General features: G+C 45.3%; 1 protein-coding gene and 1 non-coding gene across 7 annotated transcripts; one reads left to right on the top strand and one right to left on the bottom strand.

The window, feature by feature from the left end:
- The first annotated feature begins 9,264 nt into the window (after positions 1 to 9,264).
- Positions 9,265 to 9,338, top strand: TRNAV-AAC. Its single transcript has one exon. It is a non-coding gene; the product is annotated as a tRNA-Val (tRNA).
- Positions 9,339 to 14,004: 4,666 nt separating this feature from the next.
- LOC103711637 (transcription factor UNE10-like) lies at positions 14,005 to 20,512 on the bottom strand. 6 transcript variants are annotated; one of them, XM_039126564.1, is made up of 9 exons: positions 19,871 to 20,512; positions 19,137 to 19,770; positions 18,891 to 19,001; positions 16,527 to 16,592; positions 16,067 to 16,420; positions 15,836 to 15,951; positions 15,043 to 15,180; positions 14,887 to 14,932; positions 14,005 to 14,791 (listed from the first exon to the last, which is right to left on the bottom strand). In XM_039126564.1, exons 1-9 carry the CDS (start codon positions 19,969 to 19,971, stop codon positions 14,696 to 14,698), a joined length of 1,662 nt encoding a protein of 553 aa, XP_038982492.1. In that variant the 5' UTR covers positions 19,972 to 20,512; the 3' UTR covers positions 14,005 to 14,695. The 6 variants fall into 6 exon arrangements, with proteins under 6 accessions (XP_038982492.1, XP_026662227.2, XP_026662226.2 ...); XM_026806426.2 differs by having other exon boundaries at positions 19,137 to 19,764; positions 19,871 to 20,511; XM_026806425.2 differs by lacking the exon at positions 14,005 to 14,791 and having other exon boundaries at positions 14,822 to 14,932; positions 19,871 to 20,511.
- Positions 20,513 to 26,338: the final 5,826 nt, after the last annotated feature.

Genomic DNA, 26,338 nt, shown 5'->3' with positions numbered 1-26,338 from the left:
AGTTCTCGCGAGGTTCAAAATGCCTCAGGTGGAGCCCTACAGCGGAATCACCGACCCCCTCGACCACTTGGAGAGTTATCGGGCCCTCATGGCCCTACAAGGGTCCTCGGAGGCCATACTCTGCAAGGCCTTCCCAGCAACCCTCCGAGGGACCGCTCGGCTTTGGTTCTCTGGTCTGAAGCCGAACACGGTGTCCTCTTTTGAGCAGCTCGGCAGGCAGTTCGCCACCAACTTTGCTGCCAGCCGACGCCAGCGACGGACATCAGACTCCCTCCTGGACATCAAGCAGAAGGAGGGGGAGTCCCTCAAAGAGTACCTGGACCGCTTTACCGCCGCCACATGGGAGGTTCGCGAGCTAGACCAGTCGATAGCCATGTCGGCTCTGAAGACTGGGGTCCGCTCCTATCGATTCCTCTTCTCCATCGAGAAGAGCTTCCCGGCCGACTTCACCGAAATGCTTGCCCGAGCCCGGAAGTACGCCAAGGCCGAGGAGGCAGTCGCCTCCAGACGGGGGGCAATCGAGCCCACCTCGAAGAAGCGGAAGAAGCGCCGCGAGGAGCGCGGTCGACAAAGAAGCCGGTCTCCCCGCCGAGAGAAGAATCTCCCCAGACTGAGGAGCCCGCCCCGTCAACAGGGGCGACCTCAGCAGAGGACACCTCCTCGCCCGAGGTCTCCACCACGGCCCCGGACGTACCAGGCGAGGTACGAGAACTATACACCCGTCAACGCTCCTCGGGCCGAGATCCTGATGGAAATTGAGGGTCGGGACTTCTTCCGACCCCCGCCTCCTATGCGAGACACAGGATTTCCCCGAAATTCCAGGAAGTACTGCCGCTTCCACCGAGATCGCGGGCACGACACGGAGGACTGCTTCCAGCTCCGGGACGAGATAGAAGCGCTCATCAGACGGGGAGTACTCAACCAGTTCGTGAGGAACCGACATGAGGAAAGGAGGCCGGCGGAGAATGTCGCACCAACCAAAAATCCTGGCGGCAACAGGCCTATCGCCGGCACCATCAACATGATTGGGCGGACCTCGGCAGGAACAGCCGCCCAGGGAGCACCCCCGAAGCGCCCACGCACTGATGAAGTCATCTCGTTCTCGGACGAGGACTTAGAAGGGGTCGAGACCCCTCACGATGACGCTGTGGTCATCTCAATGATTGTAAATAGGTTTGATGTAAAGCGTGTCCTAGTTGACAATGGAAGCTCAGCCAACATTTTGTACTACCATGCCTACCAAAAAATGGGGTTGACAGAAGGACACCTCCGGAGAATCAATGCCCCGCTGGTCGGGTTTACCGGAGATGCGGTCCCGGTTGAAGGTGAGGCTAGCTTCCTTGTCACAGTTGGCCTCGCCCCCCGGGAGAGCACTGTGAGGACGGACTTCCTGGTGGTCCGTCTGCCCTCGGTCTACAACGCCATCCTTGGGCGCCCAGGGTTAAACGCCCTTCGAGCCGTGGTTTCAACTCGCCATTTGCTCATGCGGTTCCCCACCGGCCAAGGAGTGGGCGGGGTCCGCGGAGACCAACTGATCGCCAAGCAATGCTACATGGCGGCCCACACAGTAAAGCAACCAGCCGAGGCACCAGACCGCCCGATGGGCCCTTCACTGCCCATAGAAACCCTCGATGCGAGGGACACCCTCTGGAAGAAGCAAGTAGAGCCCGGTGAGCTCCTTATTCAAATCCCACTACAAGAAAATTTTTCCCGAGCTAACCGTGCAGGTTGGCTCCGGCCTCGGCGCCCATGAGAGGAATCGCCTCGTCAGCTTCCTGCGGGACAACGCTGACGTCTTCGCCTGGTCGCCCGCGGACGTGCCAGGAATTGATCCCGAGGTCATGGTCCACCGACTCCAGGTGAGGCCAACCAGCAGGCCTGTAAAGCAGAAGAAAAGAGGCTCCGCCCCTGAGCGACAACGAGCTGCGGCCGAGGAGGTGGACAAACTCCTCAGAGCCGGCTTCATCCGGGAGGTCTCCTACCCGGATTGGCTCGCCAATGTAGTTCTCGTAAAGAAGGCCAACGGAAAATGGCGTATGTGCGTGGACTACACCGACCTGAACAAGGCCTGCCCAAAAGACAGCTTCCCTCTCCCGAGCATCGACCAGCTCGTCGACTCCACTTCAGGACACCGACTGCTAACTTTTATGGACGCCTTTTCAGGATATAACCAAATCCGAATGGCGCCAGAAGACGAGGAGAAGACGGCCTTCATCACCGACAAGGGCACCTACTGCTACAAGGTGATGCCCTTTGGCCTGAAAAACGCTGGGGCCACCTATCAGAGACTGGTCAGCCAAATCTTTAAAGACCAGATCGGCCGGAACATGGAAGTCTATGTGGACGACATGCTGGTAAAGAGCCAAGCGGCGGAACACCACATAGCCGATCTCAGCGAGACATTCGCCAAGCTCAGAAAATACCAAATGAAACTCAATCCGGCGAAGTGCGCGTTCGGAGTCACCTCGGGCAAGTTCCTGGGTTTCATAGTGACCCAACGCGGAATTGAAGCCAACCCGGAGAAAATCCGGGCACTGCAAGAGATGTCGCCTCCAAAGACAGTTAAGGAGGTGCAGCGGCTCGCGGGGCGGGTAGCCGCCCTGGGAAGATTTGTTTCTCGATCAGCCGAGCGTTGCCTCCCCTTCTTCAAGAGCCTCAAATGGCCGAAAGACTTCCGGTGGACAGAAGAATGCCAGCAAGCCTTCGAAGAGCTTCGGAGCCTCCTGGCCTCTCCCCCGCTGCTCACCAAGCCCCAGAAGGGCGAAATTCTTTACTTATATCTGGCCGTCTCCCCAGCTGCAGTAAGCTCGGTCCTCGTCCGGGAAGAAGACAAGCTCCAAAAGCCGGTCTATTACACCAGCCGGGTTCTCAGGGATGCTGAGACCCGATATTCTAAACTTGAGAAGACCATCTTCGCTCTCATCAACTCGGCTCGGAGACTCAGGCCTTACTTCCAAGCCCACACGATAGCTATATTAACCGACCAGCCTATGAAGCAGATATTGCAGAGGTCGGATCGTGCGGGGAGGATCGCCAAATGGGCGGTCGAGCTCGGGAAATTCGACCTAGAATATCGGCCCAGGCCGGCTATCAAAGCTCAGATACTCGCCGACTTCATCGTGGAGTGCACCCTTCCGGACGACCCCGACCCGCCATCTGAGTCCGTGGAGGAGACCCCGAAACAGCCATGGGTCCTGCACTCAGATGGGTCTTCGACCCCGGGGGGCAGCAGGGCCGGACTTATCCTCACCAGTCCAGATGGAGTGGTGGCCGAGCAAGCTCTGCGCCTCGAGTTCCCGGCCTCGAACAATGAGGCCGAGTATGAGGCTCTCATCGCCGGGCTCAAGCTGGCGAAAGAACTAAAAGTGGGAGACCTGACGGCCTTTAGCGACTCCCAGCTGGTGGTGAACCAGGTCCAAGGAGATTTTGAAGCTAAAGAGCCATCCATGCAAAAGTATCTCCAAAAGGTGCGGGAACTCACATCTGCCCTGAATTCTTTCAATATTCAGTATATTCCCAGAGCGAAAAACCTCAGGGCAGACCAGCTATCCAAACTGGCCACCTCCCGCATGAGCGAGCTTCCCAAGGGAACAGCGCTCGAGTATCTTCGGGTCCTCAGCACGGAGGAACCCGAGCCCACTATGTGCATCGACTCCGAGCCAAGCTGGATCGACGGGCTCGTCTGCTATCTTCAGGACGGAACTCTACCTCATGACGAGACGGAGACTCGCCGAATCAAGCGCCAGGCTCCCCGGTATGTCTTGTACGAGAATAAACTCTATCGACAATCATTTACTTCTCCCCTTCTCAGATGCCTCCGCCCCTCCGAGGCGGATTACGCCCTCCGAGAGGTCCATGAAGGGATCTGCGGAAATCACCTGGGGGGTCGAGCCTTGGCCCACAAGATCCTGCGGCAGGGATACTACTGGCCCACACTCCAGAAGGACGCAACGGATTTCGTCCGCAAGTGCGATCGGTGCCAACGAAACGCCAATATCCAGCGCCGACCTTCAGCTCTGCTGACCTCCATCATCGCCCCCTGGCCGTTTGCCCAATGGGGGATCGACATCCTGGGGCCCTTTCCCCTGGCCACCGGACAGAGAAAGTTCCTGGTCGTCTCCATCGACTACTTCACCAAATGGGTCGAGGCCGAACCTGTTGCCCGGATCACCGAGCAAAAGATGCGGGACTTCGTGTGGAAGTCTATAATCTGCCGATTCGGACTACCCCGTATCCTTATATCTGACAATGGTCGACAATTTGACAATGTTCATTTCAGGGAGTTTTGCTCTGAGCTCAGCATTGATCATCGCTTCACCTCGGTTGCCCATCCCCAGACAAACGGAGAAACTGAGGTAACTAACCGAACTATTTTGCAGGGACTCAAAGCTAGGCTTGATCGGTCCAAAGGACAGTGGGTCGAGGACTTGTACAATGTCCTTTGGGCGTACCGGACCACGTTCCGATTGCCCACGGGAGAGACCCCCTTCAACCTAGCATACGGCACTGAGGCCATCATCCCATTGGAGATCGGCTTGCCTTCTCTGAGGGTGGAGCATTACGACCCCGATACCAATTCCTCCCAGCTCAGGAGCAATTTGGACCTCGTCGAAGAGACAAGAGAGGTCGCCCGGGTGCGCATGGCGAGATATCAACAGCGAACGGCCCAATACTACAACTCCAGAGTTAAGCCCAAGCTCTTCAAAGTAGGGGACCTCGTCCTCAGGAAAGCCGAGGCTTCTCAACCAACCGAGCAAGGAAAGCTCGCCCCAAACTGGGAAGGACCGTATCAAATCGTCCGGGTACAACGGCCAGGGGCGTACAAATTGAAGTCCCTGGAAGGGACTCTGATCCCACGAAGCTGGAACTCCGAGAATTTAGGAATGTACTACCAGTGAAACCCCAAGGGGTTCAAGATAATCAGGATAATGGACTCAGCTCCTTTTTCTGCAAATATTTCTCTCATTTTGATGACTGTAATCCTCTTCTAATATTGGGTCGTCTGTGATCCTCAGATCCCCCGGCCAAAATCGGGATGCCTCGAGGCTCGACCGTAGAGTCCCAAACTCCCTCGACCTCGGGAAGAATCGCAGGACGGTGAAACGTCGACTGGAGCGAGATTCCTCGACTAAGGTCGAGATGCCCCGAGTGTCGACAGTGCGTGCCCAGACCCCTCGACACTTCGGGAAGACGGGGTAGTACCTTCGCAGTCCCCCGTGGCGCTCGACACCAACAACGGGGTAGTACCTTCGTGGCCCCCCGTAGCGCCTCCTCGACTAAGGTTGGGATGCCCCGAGGGTCGACCGTAGAGAACCAGACTCCCTCGACCTCGGGAAGGCGCCGTGAGAGGTGGAAAGGGTGGCTCCACCCGGGGCGCCACAAAGTGGACCCCCGGGAGCGGTCGACGATTCTCGATCCCCGAAGCGAGCGATCCCTCGACTAAGGTCGGGATGCCCCGAGGGTCGACCGTAGAGAACCAGACTCCCTCGACCTCGGGAAGCGTCGCCGGTCGGTAGAGCGTGCCCAGACCAGCCGACCTGACGAACGATCCCTCGACTAAGGTCGGGATGCCCCGAGGGTCGACCGTAGAGAACCAGACTCCCTCGACCTCGGAAAGGCGCCGTGAGGGGTGGAAAGGGTGGCTCCACCCGGGGCGCCACAAAGTGGACCCCCGGGAGCGGTCGACGATCCCCGATCTCCGAAGCGAGCGATCCCTCGACTAAGGTCGGGATGCCCCGAGGGTCGACCGTAGAGAACCAGACTCCCTCGACCTCGGGAAGCGTCGCCGGTCGGTAGAGCGTGCCCAGACCAGCCGACCTGACGAACGATCCCTCAACTAAGGTCGGGATGCCCCGAGGGTCGACCGTAGAGAACCAGACTCCCTCGACCTCGGGAAGGCGCCGTGAGGGGTGGAAAGGGTGGCTCCACCCGGGGCGCCACAAAGTGGACCCCCGGGAGCGGTCGACGATCCCCGATCCCCGAAGCGAGCGATCCCTCGACTAAGGTCGGGATGCCCCGAGGGTCGACCGTAGAGAACCAGACTCCCTCGACCTCGGGAAGCGTCGCCGGTCGGTAGAGCGTGCCCAGACCAGCCGACCTGACGAACGATCCCTCGACTAAGGTCGGGATGCCCCGAGGGTCGACCGTAGAGAACCAGACTCCCTCGACCTCGGGAAGGCGCCGTGAGGGGTGGAAAGGATGGCTACACCCGAGGCGCCACAAAGTGGACCCCCGGAAGCGGTCGACGATCCCCGATCCCCGAAGCGAGCGACCCCTCGACTAAGGTCGGGATGCCCCGAGGGTCGACCGTAGAGAACCAGACTCCCTCGACCTCGGGAGGTATCACAGGTCAGCAAGGCGTCCACAAACCCGCCGACCTGATGTGAGATCCCTCGACCAAGGCTGAGGCGCTCCGAGGTCCGACCATAGGGTCTTAAGCCCCCTTGATCTCAAAAAGGGCTACAAATCAACAGAGCCTCCCCAGATCCTCTCAACTCCGGCAAGAGTCGCCGGGTCCATGGGAAGCCCGAGCCCCTTTTACCAGTCAAAAATGACTCCGGAGGTCGACGAGGAAGGGAAGCGACCTACTCCACCATGCGAAGCATGACCCCGAGAATGCAAGAGGTACACCCAACTAGACGCCTTCCTTGTCAAATTTTATCTACATATTGCCAAGCGGGATCTCGTCCAATGTTGGAGTCTTATTTTGCCCCAAAGCCGGGCTTCTTCGCTGGGTCGGCTTAAGACCGACCTCCCAACCTCTTCGGGACCGGAACCCATTCTCACGGAAGAGTGGAGCAAAAGTTAAGAGTAGAAAATGGAGGTTGACGAGGAGGAGAAAAGAGGAAACCCTAGTGAAAACAGGAAGAAAACCTACTGGACATTGCCGGAAATCGCTCCGGGCACCACCAGCAAGATTCAGCTGAGGTAGGAAGCAGGGGGGAAAGACGACGAAAATAAAAGGCAGCCAAACAAGACCTTTAGGGCAGACTCGTGGGGTTTATATAGACCCCCCTGATGGCCCAGATCGACGGGGTCGGTTCCCATCCCCCCGACCGGGTTGCGCCACGTGTCGGCCTCGGAAGCCGAGGCACTGTATTCACTCCGGTTTAATAAATCGGATACGAAATCGAAGCGTTGTCCTATCGGATCTCGGGGCCTCATCATGGGTCCACAGAATCAAATCATCTTGAGGAACGGGCGGACGTAACCCCCGCTCCCCTCGTTTAATAAGATCTGGGACACGTGGAGCCCCGATGAGGCCTCCACTTCTTCGGAATTATGATCCAGTAACATGAAATTGAAAGCGTCCGACCTTGGGTCGCGGCGCGTGTCCGTTTCAAACCCTGTAACGGCACACTCATTAATGAGCCAGAAACGTCGATTACGGAATCGAGACACCGCCTCGACGAGCTCGAGGTCCCCCATCATTAATCCGCCGTAAAATGATCCTGGCGATTCAAGAAGCATGACGATACGAGCTCCATCATTAGCTCACCGAATAAAGCAGCCTCGAGACGCCAAAGGGCGCATATCTCACTATAAAAGTTCCGAAAAGCACAAGGGGGCGGGCGAGACCTTCCCCCCAACCTTGGTGACAGACTTTACTTCCCACGTCCGAGCCCCACAAGCCGCTCGAACTCGGAAGTCGGGGGGTAGTGTTGGGGGGAATAAAGTTTCCCCCCAAATGACATAAATGCCCCTAAGAAGCCGTACAACCTCCAACCCCGGATAGCCGAAGTCAGCGTCCGACCTCGGAACGCTCGGCCACAAGACAACCGACCCCGAAACCTCCGACCTAAGAGAAACCCCGATGTCCGAGGACCGTACTCTAACACCCCTCCGGCATTTATTGCGCATGGCCGCTGTAATCTTCCGGCTTACTCCATAATAAATGCGGATCTCCGGCTTGCTCCATAATAAATGCGGATCTCCGGCTTACTCCATAATAAATGCGGATCTCCGGCTTACTCCACAATAAATGCGCATGGCTCCTGACATCTACGGATCCCCAGCTCTCCACGGCAAATCGACCCAGCAGGGTCTAGTCGACTATGATAAGTCTCTGATCTCGGCCATACCGCCGACATCAGTGCAATGATTCGCCTGACCGAGCGCCGACCTGAACAACATGCCAAGCCGTACTACGGCCTCGCCCTGTTACATCACAGGTAAACCGACCCCCGCATATAAAAGGGAGCCTTGGCCTCCCAAGAGGGGATCGGAACATTCATACACCCAAAAATCACTGTTTATCTCCTTCTCCCCACTATTTGCCCCCTCCCCGACTTGAGCGTCGGAGGGCCGGCGCCGGAGAACCCGGCCACCGGTTCGTGTGCAGGCACCCGGACGGAGGACGCCGCCAGCCAACGGATCGCCGCCCCGCTGCGAGGACCTGCTGTTTCTTCTCTCCGACCGCCCCGGACGGAGGACGCCGCCCGCCGACAGACCGCCGCCCCGCCGTGAGAACAAACAGTCGTTCCCTCTCCTCGACCGAAGATTGCCCCCGGATCCAATTTCCAGCAACACATACATATATATGTATAAGTGTGCGTAACAAATCATTATTTTCTTCTTTAGTAGGAGGTTTTTTCTGATAGCTTCGATGGCTAGTTCTCTAAGCCCTTATTCTCTAAAAAAAAGGATAGTCATAAATAAAGGTATAATAGAACATAATAAATCACACTAAGATATGGATGAATTGAGCCAGATGCATGATTGATCCGTCATACCATAATATTACCGTCATCAGGCTCAATTATTTGACTGTCCTAGTTGGTGTTCATTCAGTTGAGAATTTAGCCAAATATATATCATGGTTGAGATCAGCTTAGTAAAAAATGGAGCAGATAATATTCAAGTGGAGATAAAAAATAATTGAATCGTGCACAAATCTAGTACCGATGAAGTATGTGGAGAAAAGATATGGGCATTTCCGAGATATAGGAACGTATCAATTAATTAGATAATTTGAACTCATGATTAATGTTCTTTAGAGTCCAAGAATTGATTCTGAAGAAGTTGCATTGATTAGTAATCTATTTTTACTGCGAAAGAGGAGTGCCAAAATTTCTTTGCATTGATTTTTAGTGACAAATATATGGACATTTCAACGAAGTTGCATTAAGAAGTCAAGAATTTTTCTACCTTTTTCTAAATTAAAACTTTCCGTCTCCTGTATCGTCTCTGCCAGTTGTCCAGTGTTTATTGCGGTCAATATAGATTTGCCATTAATATTACTACAAGTTCTTAGGTCGTGCATTCGGTGTCGTGGTGTAGTTGGTTATCACGTCAGTTTAACACACTGAAGGTCTCCGGTTCGAGTCCGGGCGACGCCAATTCGAGCATTTCTTTTAGCCCATTTTGAATTTTGTTTACACAAAGTGTAACACAATATAGATTCACATCCTTTCTTCAAAAAAACAAGGTCCACATTTCAAATTCTAAACTCTATATTTCTGTTTTGAATTTTTGTATCCGTTTCAGAATATTTTTAATGAATAACAAGGTAAATGATAAATATCATAGCAAGGACTAGTAGAGGAAGGGATGAAAAACTCCTCAAAGATACTGTTTTCTTTTAAAGGAAATGGACGACAACGATAATACATTGGTTTATACTGCATGAGTCATTTCATTCCTCTTAGAGAACAGATTGACGGAATTTATTGACATGGGATCTCAAAATAGAGACTTAACAATCAAAATCCCTTTTTAATTATCTCTCTCTTAATTGTGTGTTTTTTGAGTGCATAAACATTGTACATATTGGTTATTTGGCACCTCTCTCCCTAGAAAAAGGGTCTTGAGTTTTGGACAAAGGTGTCAGCATTCCCATCATATTTCTTTTGGGGCTCGTTTGGTTTATCGAAAACATTTTTTCTCATAAAAAGTAGATTCCTGAAAAAAGGATATCTGAAAAAATACTTTTGACATATTTGGTTGACCATAAGAAAGTGACAGATTTCTAGAGCGCTCGTGTTTGGTTGACCATCCACTTTTCTGAAAAGATTATGTCTAATTCCTATTATACCATTAATAAAAATTAGGTCTTTAACGCTTTGGATCAAATAAAGATCTTTGAAGGGCCTTTTTGGGAAAAAAAATAAAAATGTTGCAATTCCCGAATCACAGAAAAGTAACTTTCTTATGTTTCTCATAGGAAATACATTCTCATGAAACGTGGGAATCATATTCCCACAAGAATACAATTTTTTCTTCTCTCTCCCTTGAAAACTCTAACCAAACAAGAGACATCTTTTACTTTTCTGTTGACCACATTTTCTTTCCTTCTTTTTCCGCAAACCAAACGAGCCCTTGATACAAGTAAGAAAGAATGTCATACTCTAAACTACTTTTATATAATATTTTCTCTTATCCACATATATGCTTGGAAGAATGTCAAGAGAAAAGAAGGGACTGCAAATTGGGACCTAAGCTACTGACGGGGGGTGAAATGGATCGTCGAGCCCACGGCTAAAAGGCCACCCAGTCTTGGCCCAATAAATGTCAACACCGATCGGTTGAACCTTCGGTCCAGCCTAGAGCCAGCTTGGCTTCGAACTCCGTCAAAAGCTCCATCGGCTTCGGATATTCACCAACTCCCCCGAATAAGTTTAAGGCGTCTCCAATATTCGCTGACCCACACCGACCGAGCTTGGGGCGCCCACTCCGGTAATACTCCCTGATCCTCGAGCTCGAGGTGCTCCACTAGGTACACTTCGGAATATGAGGAGCAGAGCTGCTCTCGGCACCCGTTTGGTCGACCTCGCCAAATGCATGATGCGACCTCTCAACGAGCTTGGCTTTGCCATACACCGCATTCATGTGTGCGTCTACGCCATCCTACGTGGCCATACATTACAACACCACCAAGCCACACCTCCATAGCTAGCCCTCAAAGTCAACGAACGGCACCATAACTACTCCGGCCATACCCTGCTATGACTGTCAACACCTTACCGTTCTTGAGAACGGATAGCACCATACGCCACCAACCAGCCTTAGTTGCGCGCCATTCGGCTCAGAGCCACGCCTCCTCATGATAAGGGCGGACAGTGCTTCTGCCACCTGGGCCTCTCCTCTGCAACTATAAATAGCCCGGTCAGGTAACTTCTAAAGGACTTTTTGGCTGGACCAAATTTACCCTACTTTAACTTGATCGTCGGAGGGCCCTCATCGGAAACACCGGTGAGGCTTTGTGCAGGTTCGTTGCCGTCGCGCAGGAGGTGGCCCCATCTTTTTCTTCCAACTACCGGCAGCTCCCTCGACTCCTCCGGCGTGGTCACCCTCGTGCCAAATTTGAACCACAACATCTCCTATATTTGATTGCAAGCCATCATCTATCATTTATCTATGTCCTTAGAGAAGCAAGTAGAATGTACGAATTCTAAACTACCAAATCTACTATGAGAAATGCTTATTGGAGCTGATTGTGGATTTTGGAATATAAGGAACTTTTTTTGGTTATTATTGATTGAAAGGAACAAATCACAAGTGAGGTACAACTCAAATATGCAAGATGAATGGGAAATTTTTAACACACCATCCAAATTATATAAATACTTTATTTTATTGAAATGCATTTTAAGATTAGGAAAATGGTATAAAGTTAATTGATGCAATAATTGCACCCAAAACATTGAAAGTGCCCACATAATTTGCTACCAAGGTATCCTGGAAGATATGTTTGAAACTTTAATGTTGAACATCACTTTTGTCAATAACGGGTGGTTTTGGGGTATCAAGGAAGAGCTAACAGCGTTGTGTAGTGTGAAATCATTTATACACTCTGAATAAAGAGGTACTAAAACCATTTATCTGGGTAATGTTGATAAATTTACTATAAGGTCCAAATAACAAATATTCCCTGGAAAGCTTTCTGAAATTTTTTAATTATTCACTATGCAAATCCCCCCTCGATGGTTGATCAAATAAAATAAAACAAAGTAAACAGTTAGTGCATCTTCTTGGGGATGATAGTTGGATATTAATCCTACTAAATATAGGAATCTATTCTTCCATGCAAAGAGAAAACTTAGTGAACGTACAAGAAACTTGATTACCTTATGATATGCAATCAATAGAGGAATGCATACAATTTTCTTTTAAAAAGAAAACATGCTATACGTAACATTATGAGTTTGTAAAGTAAAAAAATTTAATGAATTAATTAATCATGTATATTTCATGAATAAGTCATAAAATTGTAAGTAATAAAAAAAATTGAAGGACTGTTAGTTAATTTATTTGCTGAGAATTATCAGGAGAATCATTCAGCCAAGAAAAAAAGCAGAGGATTACTTGAAAAGGTCTAGTAATTCATAGAATATGAATGGAAAATAATGGATTTGATCAAAGAACAAGAGTCTTGTTTGCCCAAGTCAAATCCAGCGCTGTTTCCCAGCCCCTGGGCATATATACCGGCTATTAGCACGAATAACAGAGCATGCACATATAGCAATTATCTAGCTATTGATAGGTCACGATGACACCGAATTACAAACAAGATCCAATCCCAACAAAAAGGCAGAAAAAATGGGATTGGTAAGTAATACTACTCCTAAACCTCCTAATACAAGAACTAATCCAAAAAATACTACAAGAATATTATGTATTGGTTCAGGTAAATCCATTATTAATCATTTTGATAGTAATAGTATTGTTTCCTCATTGTGCTGGGCCACTTGTAGTACGACTGAGTGGGTCAGGTTGGGGTGGGCTTTGGCCACATCCAAATGATATAAATTCAAAATATATTTCTCAGATTCGAATTCAATTCTATTTAAAACTTGAAGCCTATATCCAATATTGGATCCAACAAATAAATTATTTTGCTACAATTTTAAAAAGCATCCAAGTTCTATATCCTGAATTGTGAAACAGGAAAGGAATAATGATACAAAAATAAAAATTATTTAAAAAAAAGGATATTAATTCAACTGATATGTATGTATACATATTTATGCATTTTATGTGCATATATGTATGCATCTCTCCCTCTCTCTTTATGTATGTATGTGGGGGTTGGATATTGGGTTTCGGGGGTATCAATCAATTAAATCCCAATCTGACCCAATAAGATTTTGGGTCTAATTTTAGAATCCAAATCCAATCATGGGTAGTTTATTAGATTTAGTTTTCTTATCCAAACCAGGTTTTAGATCGGGTTAATGTATCGTTGTCCTCTATTAACCTCCTAATCATGGCCTTTATTTGTCCGAGCTCGGTTGTACAGCGAAAAGGCCAAAACGTGTGGGGTTTGAGATCCTTCAACTGGATATCGAAAGTTTTTGTCTACAGGGTTCAAGTACGACTCAGACCTGAACAGCTTGTCCTACCTGGAGGTTGATAGTGTTCTTACGTTCCCACCAGCTAATAAAAGAGAAGCTTTTTTGATTGGCGTGGTGGGTGTATTAAAACTTAAAAGTAAGATCATTCGCTGATGCTTTTGTTCTTTTAGGCTAATCCTTGCTACCTATGAGAAACTTGGAAAACACTTTCAGCAAGAGGGCCATACTTGTATAAAGAAGAGATCAATTTGAATGCAAGAAGGTTGGTAGATAATTTTGTGAATAGCAACTTGAATGCAGGTAGGTGGACGGGTGATTTGTTAAATCCTTTAAAAGTATAAGATAGTAAATATGTTGAGGAACCAATTAGCTCAAAAGTTTGAGCTCGCAAGTGGATGGATCCATAAATATATAAGCAAACTAGAGTGCTTAATCTATCTAATTTGGATTATCTTCAGCACCCTGAGTATGAAAAATAGACCCAAAAAGAGATGGCACATGAATTAGTAAGTGGGAGCATGAAGGCATCGATAGACAAGAGAAACCATGAGCTTTGATGATATGTTAAAATCCAACCTGGAATGAACAAGACTTTTGTTAAAAACACTGCACCTCTCCATGTCAGAGAATCTTGAGAAAACCGGAATGGCTATATGCATAACACCGGAGAATATGGGAAGAAGGGAGAAAGGTTTAAAGATAAATAAGCTCCTTTTGATCTAATTTAAAATGAAATTCAGATTTGTTTTGGGATCAACATGTCAAAATGCAGCTAACTCGGCTCATTGTGTCCAAGACTATCGATTCAGCGATTTCAAATGTCACTTTGCACTTTCTTCTTCCTTCTCTATCTTCATGTAGTGGCATCTTAGACCCCTTATCCAAGAGCTGAGCAAGGAGACAGGTGGCCGATGATGTTAATTTGTTCCTACTCATAATTAGGTTGCTGTAAGGAAAAGATCTCTCCGGCCAAAGAGATCCAAATTTTCCATCATGGTACAACAATGTTGTTGGCTCTGGTGAGCAACAAGAGTACAAGATTTTCTTGATTGGCCAACTTGATGTTGCGATACATGCTAAAAAATCCCCAGAAGAACCCATCCTCTGAATGCTATAGGCGTTTATACTGAAGTGAGTATCTAGAGGTCAGCTTCGCATCAAGCGAAAGCTTACTGTTCTTACCATCCATTAATGCTAAATATTGTGGGTCCAAAAGTTATGGTATTTGCTTTGCTGACCATAATTTATTATGATAACCTTTGGGTACGATTGTGTGGTTGGAATGAGGATCAGTAGTACATCTACGTGACAAGTAGCCATGTTTCGTTCCCACCCGACCCCCAAATCATTAGTTTCTCCTACCAATATCAGCTTAAATACGGCGTTGAAATAGCTGCCGGCGTTCATGCCACACAAATCCGAGCCAGACCGCCACATATGGATTTGTGATGACAAAGATGCCGACGTGGTTGATGCCCTTCCCTTATATACACTTGTGGCTGTCGAGTCCCATGTCAAATCACTGGTAGTCAGAATCCCGAAAAAGGAAATCTTATCGCCAACCATCATCTAAAATTATGTCATTGACACTCACTCGCATGTCCGGCTGCCACCCCTTTGTCAAGCTAAAAGTCTCAATGCTTTCGTTTCTCAAAGGGAAAAAAAAAAAAATTCAGATGCTCAAATGCATACACACAAATATATACAGATTAATCATCAGATATAAAGCTCAGCACAGGAAAACACTTACACTATAATTAAGTGAAAGCAGACAACTGAAATATTCACATAAGATGGGCTAAGGCTTGGGATTGCCTTGTGGAGGCTGCTGATATAATTGTTGATACAGGGTGGCCATCCTGTTGTATGCCTCCGCGCTCGCTGGTTGCTGCATGTGGGAATTACATAAACTTGTCAGTATGAAGTTCCACTTAAAAGGGTTCCCACACTGAAAGAAAATAAGTTAGATGCGCAATGAAAACTTTAGTTTCAAATGGACTTTAAGATTCTTTAAGGTGTGTTGCAGACAGTGAGTTGACAATTTTGTGGCAAAAAAGTGAAGATATAGTTATTTTCGTTTATTTGAAACTAGGGAAATACGGTATTCATTGTTAAAAGCAATATACCTAAATAGCTAGCAGGACTTACATAAGCTGTTTGGCTGCAGTCCCCTAATGGGGATTGTTAGGAGTGTAAAGAGGCCACAAATCTTTAGTCTCATACTACTTAGATAGTGAAAAGGATTGTGCTTGTAAGGGGTCTTCATCTTCTTTCCCTCATGAGGTGCCTTTTGGACAAAGCCGTGAGGGGTATCTTCCGTCTGGAAAGACGGAGGGGCTTCCCCAAAGCGGACAATACCTCGTGACGGGATGCAACCCCTTTTTCTATTCTAACAGTTAGGGCGCCCCGGATGTGTAAACCTCTCCCCGCACAATCTTTCCCACTCGAAGGATAGTGTTAGAGATGTAAAAGGGGGCCACAAACTTTTAGTCCCATACTACTTGAGTAGTGGAAAAGATTGTGCTTATAAGGGATCTTCATCCCCTTTCTCTCGCGAGGCGTCTCTTGGACAAAACCGTGAGGGGTATCTTCCATCGTGCAAAGGCGGGGGGTTTCTCCAAAACAAACAATACCTCATGACGGGACGCAATCTCTTTTCCTGCTCTAACAGGGATAACTCTTGGTTTTCAGTTCAAATCTAGATGGTAGCGATTCCACCTTGCTGCTCAAAAATAAAAGAGAAACGGATCTCGATGGCTCCGTTTGGTAAATACCTGTGTTGTTTGATAAGCAAGGAAGGCCGAGAAGGGATCGGGGACGACAGTGCCACCAGGTTGCTGCATTCGATCACCAGAGGCATCCCAAGAGGCCGACGGGGGAGGAAGGAAGGCAGAGGGGTGGAGGACTGGAGGTAAGCCAGCATAGCTAGGCCTATTGAGAGAGTTGAGGTCCATCATGCCCATGCCCATACCCATGCCCATCTGAGCCAATTGGGCCATCATGGATATCTGGAGTTGCGGCATGGTCATCGGCATCATCATGGTACTCATCCTGTTCATCATGTCAACTTGGGCTTGCAGCTGCTTCAGATATTCAATTACCTCATCCAACATAGATGCTTTATCCGTCTTTCAGAAGAAGAAAAAATAAAAAAAATAAAAATTAAGAAACTTATATTATTGCATTGGTATATGAAGAAATGGCTAACGTTATTGTAGAAATACTGATATGTACCTTGCTTGAGTTTGGAACCAGTTTCTGTAAGATCTTCATTCTTTGGTTGATCCTATCCCTTCTTTTCTGCAAAGCTATCACTAGTCATTTCTTACAATCTGCCGATCTAGTTATATCCAATGCCAGATATTAAGATGATGTTTAGTTGCGGAACAAGTAGGGGATATCCTCCAATGTGGACAATATCCTTCCAAATTCTTGCCAAACATTAAAGAATTGGGACTAGGGATATTTCCCTACACAATATAAGTCTATTCCACTAAATGGTGGGATAGACTTATCCTGTGGAATGGGCTTGTCCAGTTTTCGTTCAATTACTATTTTTCCTTATCTACTCTATAAACTATCAAAAAAGTGAGAGAGCAATTAGGACCCTGTGATAAAATCTAAACAATCATGAATCTCAAATGCGCATTAAATATAATATATCCCCTAATTTATTCCCCAAGAGCAAAAAACAAATATTCTGTAGAATACACATCTTAGTGCATGGGATATTTCTCTCCTAACTTTTCCATGACGAAACACCACGCCTAACAGAGTTTTAAGCCTCATGGATAATCTCATGTTTGAAAAATTAAATGAAATAATGGCAGTCTATTATAAATGACCATTATTTTTTTACTTGTACTTTATTTTAGATAAAATAACTTTTAAAATTTTAATTTTTCATCTCAAAATTCTCTACAAATGGGATTATACAATCCAAAAAAAAACATATTATGTTATCTATAGAAACAAATAAAAAGCTAATGTTACTATTTTGTTGTTATAATACTAAGATAATACCCATTATTTCAATAATTATGTCAGCATTAAATTTGTAAAAATTATTTTTTGAAATGAATAATTGCTATTGTAATCATTATAAAGGTCAATAACGATTTAACTTAGGGACCATCAAAATTGGATGATGCGTTATTTAATATCTTAGGTGTCATCCCTAGGAAGCAAGAATAAAGGTTTGCACTAACTAAGATGCGTGGAGTCACACTCCTTGTATGCATGCATGCATACAAACATGAGCACAAGTATGTAAGCATGCATGATCCAATATATGTATATCCATATAAGTTTAAACAACTATAGGCAACGAATGTTTTATATTAACATGCCAACAAAACCACCCCTTACCTTGCCTTATCTAGGGTAAATTACTGATAACCTATGCACGTGCACATGCATGCACATTCGTGCTCGCTTTTCTTGTGCATGCACATGTGCTTGTATATACACGTGTATGGAGATAGAGCAGTCGGGTCTTTTACTAGTTTGAAATGCAAAATCAAATCCATATTTCTTACGATTAATTAATAGTTCGATTTATTTGGACAAATGGCCACTACTCAATGATCTGAGTTGGATCTCCCCTCATTCTGATTCAACTTGACTTCTTACTGTAGACTACCAAAATTTCCTAGTGTTGACTAGTCAGACATATCTTAATCCCTCAGAGAAGTGGCCAAGTTTTGAGATGCTGCTGGATTTTTTGTTTAAAGGTGAGGCCCTCGATCAGTTCTCCTCCAAAAGATAAACATAAAAGTAGACGGGGGTCAAAATCCTTGCTTTTTCAGGGTAACGACTTGGTATCAATCATTTAACTTTTAAGAACAATAAATTAATGCTCACGTGTGGTGTTTGATGCTCCAAACGTAATCCATGAACCTTGCTGATTTGCTTCGTCGATGTGTCATTACTTTTATCATTTTTCCTCCCTTAATTATTTCCACTATTTTTGGTGTTTTAAAAAATGTTATATTATTTTCTAAAATGTTAAGTTTTTGTGTAACGTTTACATATAATTGTCATAGAGTTATGTTATAATCTTAATTATCTTACGATCTTCTGAATAAAACATATATGATTATCTAATCATGTCATCATGAGATAATGATATAGCCCAAACATTGTGAAGCTGGCGGACGGTACAAGACATAGAATGGAAGAAGTAATTAGAAGGAATGAAGGAAGATGGAGAGAGAAAAGTATTGATGAATGGCAAGCAGAATTTTAAATAGATTGGGATACGAGTAAAATAAATTTTATGAGTATTCTATCCATCGCTGTTTTTAGTAATATCTTAACTTTTGAATTATAAAATAAAATAAATTTATAGGAACGTGATACACGGTGTGCATCATGACTGCTTGCGTTGGCATGCAGATGTGACCTAATCTCTATCGTCATGGGGAAGCACTCATCAGCTGTCAACAAGTTTTTTCTTACAAAAAAAAAAGGAATCTAAGAAATTAATCATATATTCTCGTGCAGATCCTGATTGGTTGCCTTTTTCCTTTCTTTTGAGGTAGTCAATAAAAATAAAATTAATTATAGTAAAATAGAGATGCGTATCACTTCTCTTACACGTTCGGACTGGTTATGAACGGCGGCAGCTCTGCTCCTTCTGGCGGACGTAGAAGCCCTCTCCGCACTCCCTGTTCTTGCCTTCTCGTCATCGTCGCATGCAACGTCCAGCTTTCCACGACCCAAAAAATAATAAAATAAAAAATTATGCGAAAAAAGCAAAAATGAAAAAAAAAATCTTAGAACTATTGCGTGATTTTTTTTTTTTTTAAAAAAAAAAAGAGAAAAGGGGAAAGAGGGAGCTGCCTGGGAGCGGCGGCTGAGGCAGACGGAGTCGCGATCATCAGAGGCCAGCAGCCTCCCTCTTCCTCCTCCACCGCCGCCGAAGCTGGTGTTCTCCGTCTCCGGCGATGCGGAGTTGGCGGCGGTGGTGTTGGTGTTGGTGTTGGTGTTGGTGAACCCCACGTCGTCTTCCCCGCGCGTGTCCAGAGTCACGAGCGTGCTGTCCCTTGCTCTCCCCGCCCCGGGCGCCGCCGCGCTCCCCTGGCTTGCACACACCCGCCCGCCGTCGCCGACCCTCGCCCGCTTCCTCCCGATCCCCCCCGGGTCGCCGAGATCGTCGCTGGGGGCGGCGGCGCAGGGGACGAGGGCGTACATCACGCCTGGGGAGGACCGTTGGGGGTGGGCCCCCGCGAGCCAGGCCGCCAGGTCCGGAGATGGGGTCGGGCGGAGGAGCTGGGCGCGGGTGGCCTGGTCCACGACGGCCTCGAGGGTGCCGCTCGGCCGCTGCTTCTCCCACTCGGCGGCGGCGGCGACGGAGGAGGAGGAGGAGGAGGCGTACTGTGGGATGGGTTTCTGGATACGGGAGTGGCCGAGGCCGTGCAAGGCGGGGTGGCCGTTCTCCCACGTCAGCTCTGCCACCTCGTAGTCCGACCTAAAACTATGATATATTTAACACAACTCACACAGTACAACTTATATAGATCGCTTTCTTTTCTTTTTCAAAAAAATAAATAAAGATAGAGAAGAGTACTACAGACATGGGAACGAAGGTGGGGGGCGACGGAAGATTGTCGAAGGGAAGATGAGTTGGTGGATTAGGAGGATCATCTAGGTCCCACCTGGGAACGCACCGGCTCATATCTTCTTAATTTCGTCTTCCTCCTCCTTCAATTTTCTTTAATTTAGGTACAGACTACTCCAGAGTGAAGAGAGAGAGAGTACGTACAGGACCTAGTAAAGGAGCGGTAAGGGGGGATGGGGTGACTCATATCTTCTTGTGTCTTCCTCCTCCTCGATCGTTCTTTAATTTAGGTATGGACTACTGAAGAGTGAAGAGAGAGAGAGAGAGAGAGAGAGAGAGTACAAGATACTAGTAAAGTCGTGGTAGGAAGAGATGGAGTGGCTCATCTCTTCTTCTTTCTTCCTTCTTCTTGTTCTTTAATTGTTTTAGGTATAGACTACTGGGATGATGAGAGAGAGAGAGAGATAGGATCTAGTAAAGGAGTGGTAGTGGGATGGAGTTTCTACTAGTGGCAGCACCAAGGGTGGAGGGTCTGGTTATCTTTGCATTGCGTTCAATGATATTTTGGCTGTAATGAAGGGAGAGAAAGGGACACAGAACCGTGAGAAGTGATTGGTGATTGGGATGAGAAGGGAAGGGGACTAGAAAGAGGTACTAGGAAACGGGAAGCGGTAACAATATAGGCAGGGGGAGGTTCCGGTAATGGTGTGTGTGGGCAGGATTAGAGTGAGAGATGGTCATGGAGGGCCTGGGCTTTGAGCAGGGGGAGGCGGCACGTAGCTCTGTTCTACTCCACATGTCAAGCTCACAGCATCTGGATCGATTGTTTTGCACACCTTCTTTTCGCTCCAACACCTGATCAGTGATATGCGGGGAGACCATTCACCTGTCTGAACTCACGGGTGTACTGTTGGGTGCCCTCGTCGTTTATCATATTCATCCATTTATCATTTTGTCTTAAATTCCCCATCTATCCTACAAGACTACAAATAGGTTGGATTTACCTATGACCCAATCCAGCCCGACCCACTTAGACTCAATCTAATCCAATTTAAAGAACCCATGGAGCCGGGTCAGATTCTAAAATTGGACTTATGCGGTATATCGTTGGTCTCGGAAGGTTTGAAACTTGCTAGGCTCAATTTTGATATTGTAGCCTGCATTACCTGGCTATAGTATTTTAGTATCATGGGCCTATTCAGTTGCAACTACATAGGCCCGCCGAGTTACCATACTGATGTTGTTGGAGCGATGGTGACCCAATAGAGAGGTTACACTCATGCGGTGATCAAATATGAGTGCGAAGCTAAAGTTTATGAAGGACGGCCTTGGATACATCTCTACCCGGCCTTCTCAAATGGAACCTCCTATCCTTTTTCTTTTTTCACGTCACAACCCTTTCTTCTATGTTGCTTTTCCACTCCACTATCCTACGCCACCCAAAGCTAAGCCCAGTTAACAACCTTGGAATTTGGACCAGATTATATATGTAACTGATCCGACCAGATTGACTTGTTGGATTAGAAAATTTAGTTGTGAACTCAATCTAATCTGACCCGATTTTTTATTGGGTCATCCTTACACTGAAACTTTGTTTTCTTGCTTATGCCGCCAACCACAGCGCAGTTCTTGTAAGTAGAATAGGAGCAATTCGGACAGGGAAATCGGAATCCCGCATGCTATGTATGGTAACACTTGGCATCAGATTGAGTATGGATTTGTCCAAATCTTCTAATCTTTAGAATCCATGCATTTTGGAAGATTACTATAGCTGCATAAGTAAATTTTGCCGTACCAATCAATATCGATATGTACCAAACATGGTATCATATGGTACCAAGTAGATATACAGTATTGATATTTGATATGCTGAATTGGATACTGCACCGAAAGTACTAATACTGTAGCATGATGGTATCACGCTTGAATCAGCATCATGGGAATCTAAATCGCCCTCCCCGAATATTTATTATTGCCACGCTATCCGGTTGATGAGTTTTGGCAACCGGTTGGGAGGATAAGTCCAACCGGCAAACCTTTTCCCGTTTTTTACTTCTAAGTCAAATTATTTTTTTTTTAAAAAAAAATTCTAAACCAAATAAAATTCCTGCTATAAACAGTGAATACTTCTCTCAGTCTTTAACTGTTGTTGCAGCATCTCTCCCTCCAAGAAAAATTGCTATATTTTTCTAAAATATTAAAAATAAAATGTAAATAATGAACGTCATTGGGCTGTTATTTCAGTATGATGGATTTATTGCTATGAATGGATCATGATGACTATTTAATATTTATATTGTTCATCTAAATGAGAGAATCTTTTTAAAAACAAATTTATCTTTTGTAGTGGCTAGAAAATAATCTTTTACCACAGACGTGGTAGCATGGTGGGAACGATAATTTAGGTGGTGCTGGTGTGACGTACTCACACGGAGATAAGGCTGCCATACTAGTGGGGCTCTGCTACGGGTGGAAAGGGTATGAGTAAAAAATGTTCTATCCGCATCGAATATTCTCCAGTGGGAAGGGGGCCCAGTAGGAATTGCTACATAGGTGAGATTCTCCTCACCCCCCTCTTTCCTTTTTCTAAGTAATAATAATAATAATAATAATCTTTTTATATAACAATATTTATGTGGAAAATAACACTACCTTTTCCCCTCTATGCTATTTTAGCCAATTCTAGTCATTCTAGATTGATGGAGAGGAACCCACGTGGAATATCAACAGTTGGTTGGATGAAATTGGTTAGAGGTAGTGATATTACTAATCATAAGGTCAAATTGGTTATAGATAAGAGATTATGGTCGATAAACATATATGATGGATTAATTTGCCCCAGGAAGGATTATATCAGGCATCACTAATAGAATTGATAAAAGAAAATCAATATAACTAGATCAAATTTGTTGCTGGCGGTCTTCAAATTGTTGATGCGGATCATCTCTGTCGATTTGCAAAATAGGAATAGGTCATAGAACTCTTTAGAGTTGGCTTCGGCTTGGCCCTCTGATGTTTACGTCAACAAGAGTTTTATGATAATGTGAGAGATGGATAAAGAGTAAAATAGAATGGATAAGACACCTGCGAATATCTTTATTGTTGTATCTTTCATGGAGGAGTTCTGGATCCATATATAGCCATGAGATCCGGAATCTCTCGAAAGTCATGAAATAATTGTTGGGAAATGTGATGTAACCGTCAAGGAATGTACCATAGCCATCTCAGGATGTGATGTAAGACATGTCCATAGTTATCATTATAGCCTTTAATTCTCGACATAGTGGAAGGAGTGTCCGTATGAAGCAGTAAAGGTTCATGTTTGAGGTAAGAGTACTCAGCTTGGGTGGGCTACCGAGTTGAATAGTTGTTTGGCCGAGCCATACAATTTTATTTGACATGTCATATTACCTCAAAGGTTAGCTGCTTTGCACATCTTAGTTTTTAGGTTGGTTAGAGTTGACTTGGTTCGATTATATCAAGAAGTTACAAAATGTATCCATATTGCCACATTAGCCACGAGCGATGAATTCAATCATGCCATATCATCAAGCTCATTTTTTGCCATATCAAAAATAAATTTGGGAACGCTAATACCGCACAATCAACTACCTTAATCGGTCAAGCTTTGACCTACAACTTTGAGCTTTTTAACGGTTTCCATCATTTAGAGAAAGGGTGTATATGCTAGGATCTTACTATCATGATTTTTTTCTATCTAATGCCAAACTGGCATCCTTTTAAATTGTGACGAGTTACTTTTTTTTTTTTTTTTGTGTGTGTGTGTGTTCTGACCTAGACCATTGCTTGAAGATGTCAACTCGAGGACGACGTTATAATCCAAGACCCCGATATTTGCAATGACAGCTAGCGAGGGTACCCAGAAGGGCCCAGCCCAATAATGCCGTGACCCAAGGCCTAGGAACGCAAGCCACCAAAGCAAATGGGCAATGGCTCATAGGGCCCTATCAAAATCGAACCCAGCTGATTGTTGTAGGTGTGTCAAAACTCAAAAGATCCGAGGAAGTTGGACCAAGCTCAAATCAGACTAAATCATAACGTAATGAAGTCAAGCTTGAATTGTTTAAAAACAAAAAACCTAGATCTTAGATTGGTAAGGCTCAAAATTGGTAGAATACATTGTGATACATGATATGTAGCATATAACCAGTTATTCTATAGCAGGCCTTTGGTATGGTTAGCATTTAATTGACCATTGAATCAAGGTTGTTAAAGGTCATCGAGCCGATTGAAATAGATTCAAGTTTGACTTTATTTGAGATTGAGCTTGATCAAATAATAAATAAGTCACGCTGGATCTCAATACGTAAGCCCGAAATTAATTTCAAGCTAGCTTGTTGAGATGTGATAATGTCAAGTCTTCAAGCTTCATTGTACCCTATTGAGAACAGCAGCATGGAATTGTTGCAAGGGTGATGGAGTGTATGCTGAACCCTGACTTCATATCCCCCGTTTCTTCGTTAAAATCATATTCTATTGCATGTCAATTATAGCATTGAGTTTTGATAGGAAAAAAAAGGGCTTCGTGCTTTATTAGAATGCTGTTTTGCTTGGATCATAAAATCCAATAACATCAACAATCATACTGTTATTGATATAGTTTTGGCAGCCCTCAATGTTTTCAGTCGCGGTGTTGCTTCACAGGTTGCTTGGCAAAAAAGGAATTTAATCTTAAGAAACCTTCGGTCTATCATTATGACATTGTGGTTCTTCAATTCATGGTTCATGGCTGCCCTCAATAACCTTTTTATCCGTGGGCGTCTCTCGCGGGTGGTCATCATTCATCGATACGTTTTAATGCGTTGAATTTGTAATTCCTTTTGGATATGAAGATGGCCAGCCCATCATCTCAAGTTATCTGGTTTTATGTTAGATTAGTGATAAATGATCTAAACCCTGTTGAAAATTTATTTTGTCTAAAATCTGCTATATCTTTATTTATAGAATTATTATAAAAAAATAATCTACTAGAATAAAATCAGAAGGTTGAAAAGAGTTTGCTTAGATCGAGGCATGAGATATATACTGTCCCAAGAACGTAATTCACCCCCGACGTGCAATTTTGCGGCGATCTCATCTCCAAGGTACAGCAATTTGGATCAGCATGATTCTCCTCTAATGAGTACGATTGCTGTGGAGGCTTGACCCGACTTGTTCCTTCAGTTGCCCAGAAAAAAAAAAAAGAAGATAGAAAGCAGAAAGTTAAAGAGTGGAAGAACTCTCTGTCTGTTTAAGAAACTCTCGAAAGACAAAGTATCAATGAGATTGAGGGGGATTGGATTTTGATTAATCCCGAAGAAATCTATTTATAGACTCTATCTGGCCAAAGAGATGCGATGATTCCGAAGATAGGTAATGTTTCGGAAACACCGTATCTTTTTCGAAAACTAACATTCTCTTTCGAAGAGTCACTACTCTTTTGAAAGAGCCATCACAACAGAGTATTTTATAATATTTAAATAAGAAGAAGGAGATCAATGGGAAAGATCCACATTAGCCATCAAATTTTATTCAGAAACAAATTATAAAAAGAATATACATTTTGTATTGGAAGATAAAACACTCCTCCTTGGTGGATAGATGGACAAAGATGAGGAGACTCACAAGAAGAATGTCTGAATGCTAGCAGAATGCAGCAAGAGAACGGATCAAATTTTCATCAGCCAAAGAGGCTGGCATCAAATTTTCAGAAAAAAAAAAAATTAAAACATTTCAGAATTTATCCTGATCATCATGCTTATGCCGCACCTTGATTGTTGCAAATATGATCATCCTAGATATGTGATATCCATGTAATCTGCTCTGTTTCATATGTCAGGCATGATCAGAATTATATATGCAAGGCTCTCCAGCTCTGGTTCACCCCTGGTCGTTCTTGCCACTCGTCATTGCATTTCTTTTTGGCTTGAGCCTGATGTGCTGACTTAGGATAGCATTGCCCTTTTGGCTTTGAATAATGCAAGCTCACTTAATTCTATTCAAGGTGGTGAATTGGGCAAATTACAAGTGAATGTTGGAAAGTTCCTTGCAAGAAAGCCAAGCTGGAGTATGCTTGTATGCTATTGTTATTGTTTGCTCTTGTGCGATAGATGCCAGTACTTTCGAAGTTTCATACAAGCATCACTTCATATCAACTTCCATTGCCATGTTCCGTAAATATTTTAAAATCATCAACCTATTTCAACAAAAATAACAAAAATCAAATCTTGCACGTACCCATCTAACTAGAAGTTTCAATAAATTTGACCCAACTTAGGCCCTAGAGTTTACGTGGCATATAATTAACGAATAGTTTTACTCTCATCATTCACATTTTTTAATCAAAATTTCTAACTATTTTGAATATATGAGATATATAGAATGAACTTATTAAACCTTGGTACCTGCTGAATCTAATAGTTTCTCGAGGCCTTTGCAGGAGCCTAGGAGATTTTGCTGCAGAGAAGGGAAGTTCAACAATAGC

This window comes from Phoenix dactylifera, chromosome 5, assembly GCF_009389715.1.
Source record: "Phoenix dactylifera cultivar Barhee BC4 chromosome 5, palm_55x_up_171113_PBpolish2nd_filt_p, whole genome shotgun sequence".
Lineage (NCBI taxonomy): Eukaryota > Viridiplantae > Streptophyta > Magnoliopsida > Arecales > Arecaceae > Phoenix > Phoenix dactylifera.
The sequence above is the reverse complement of the archived record's forward strand: the minus strand, read 5'-3'. Positions and strand labels throughout refer to the sequence as shown.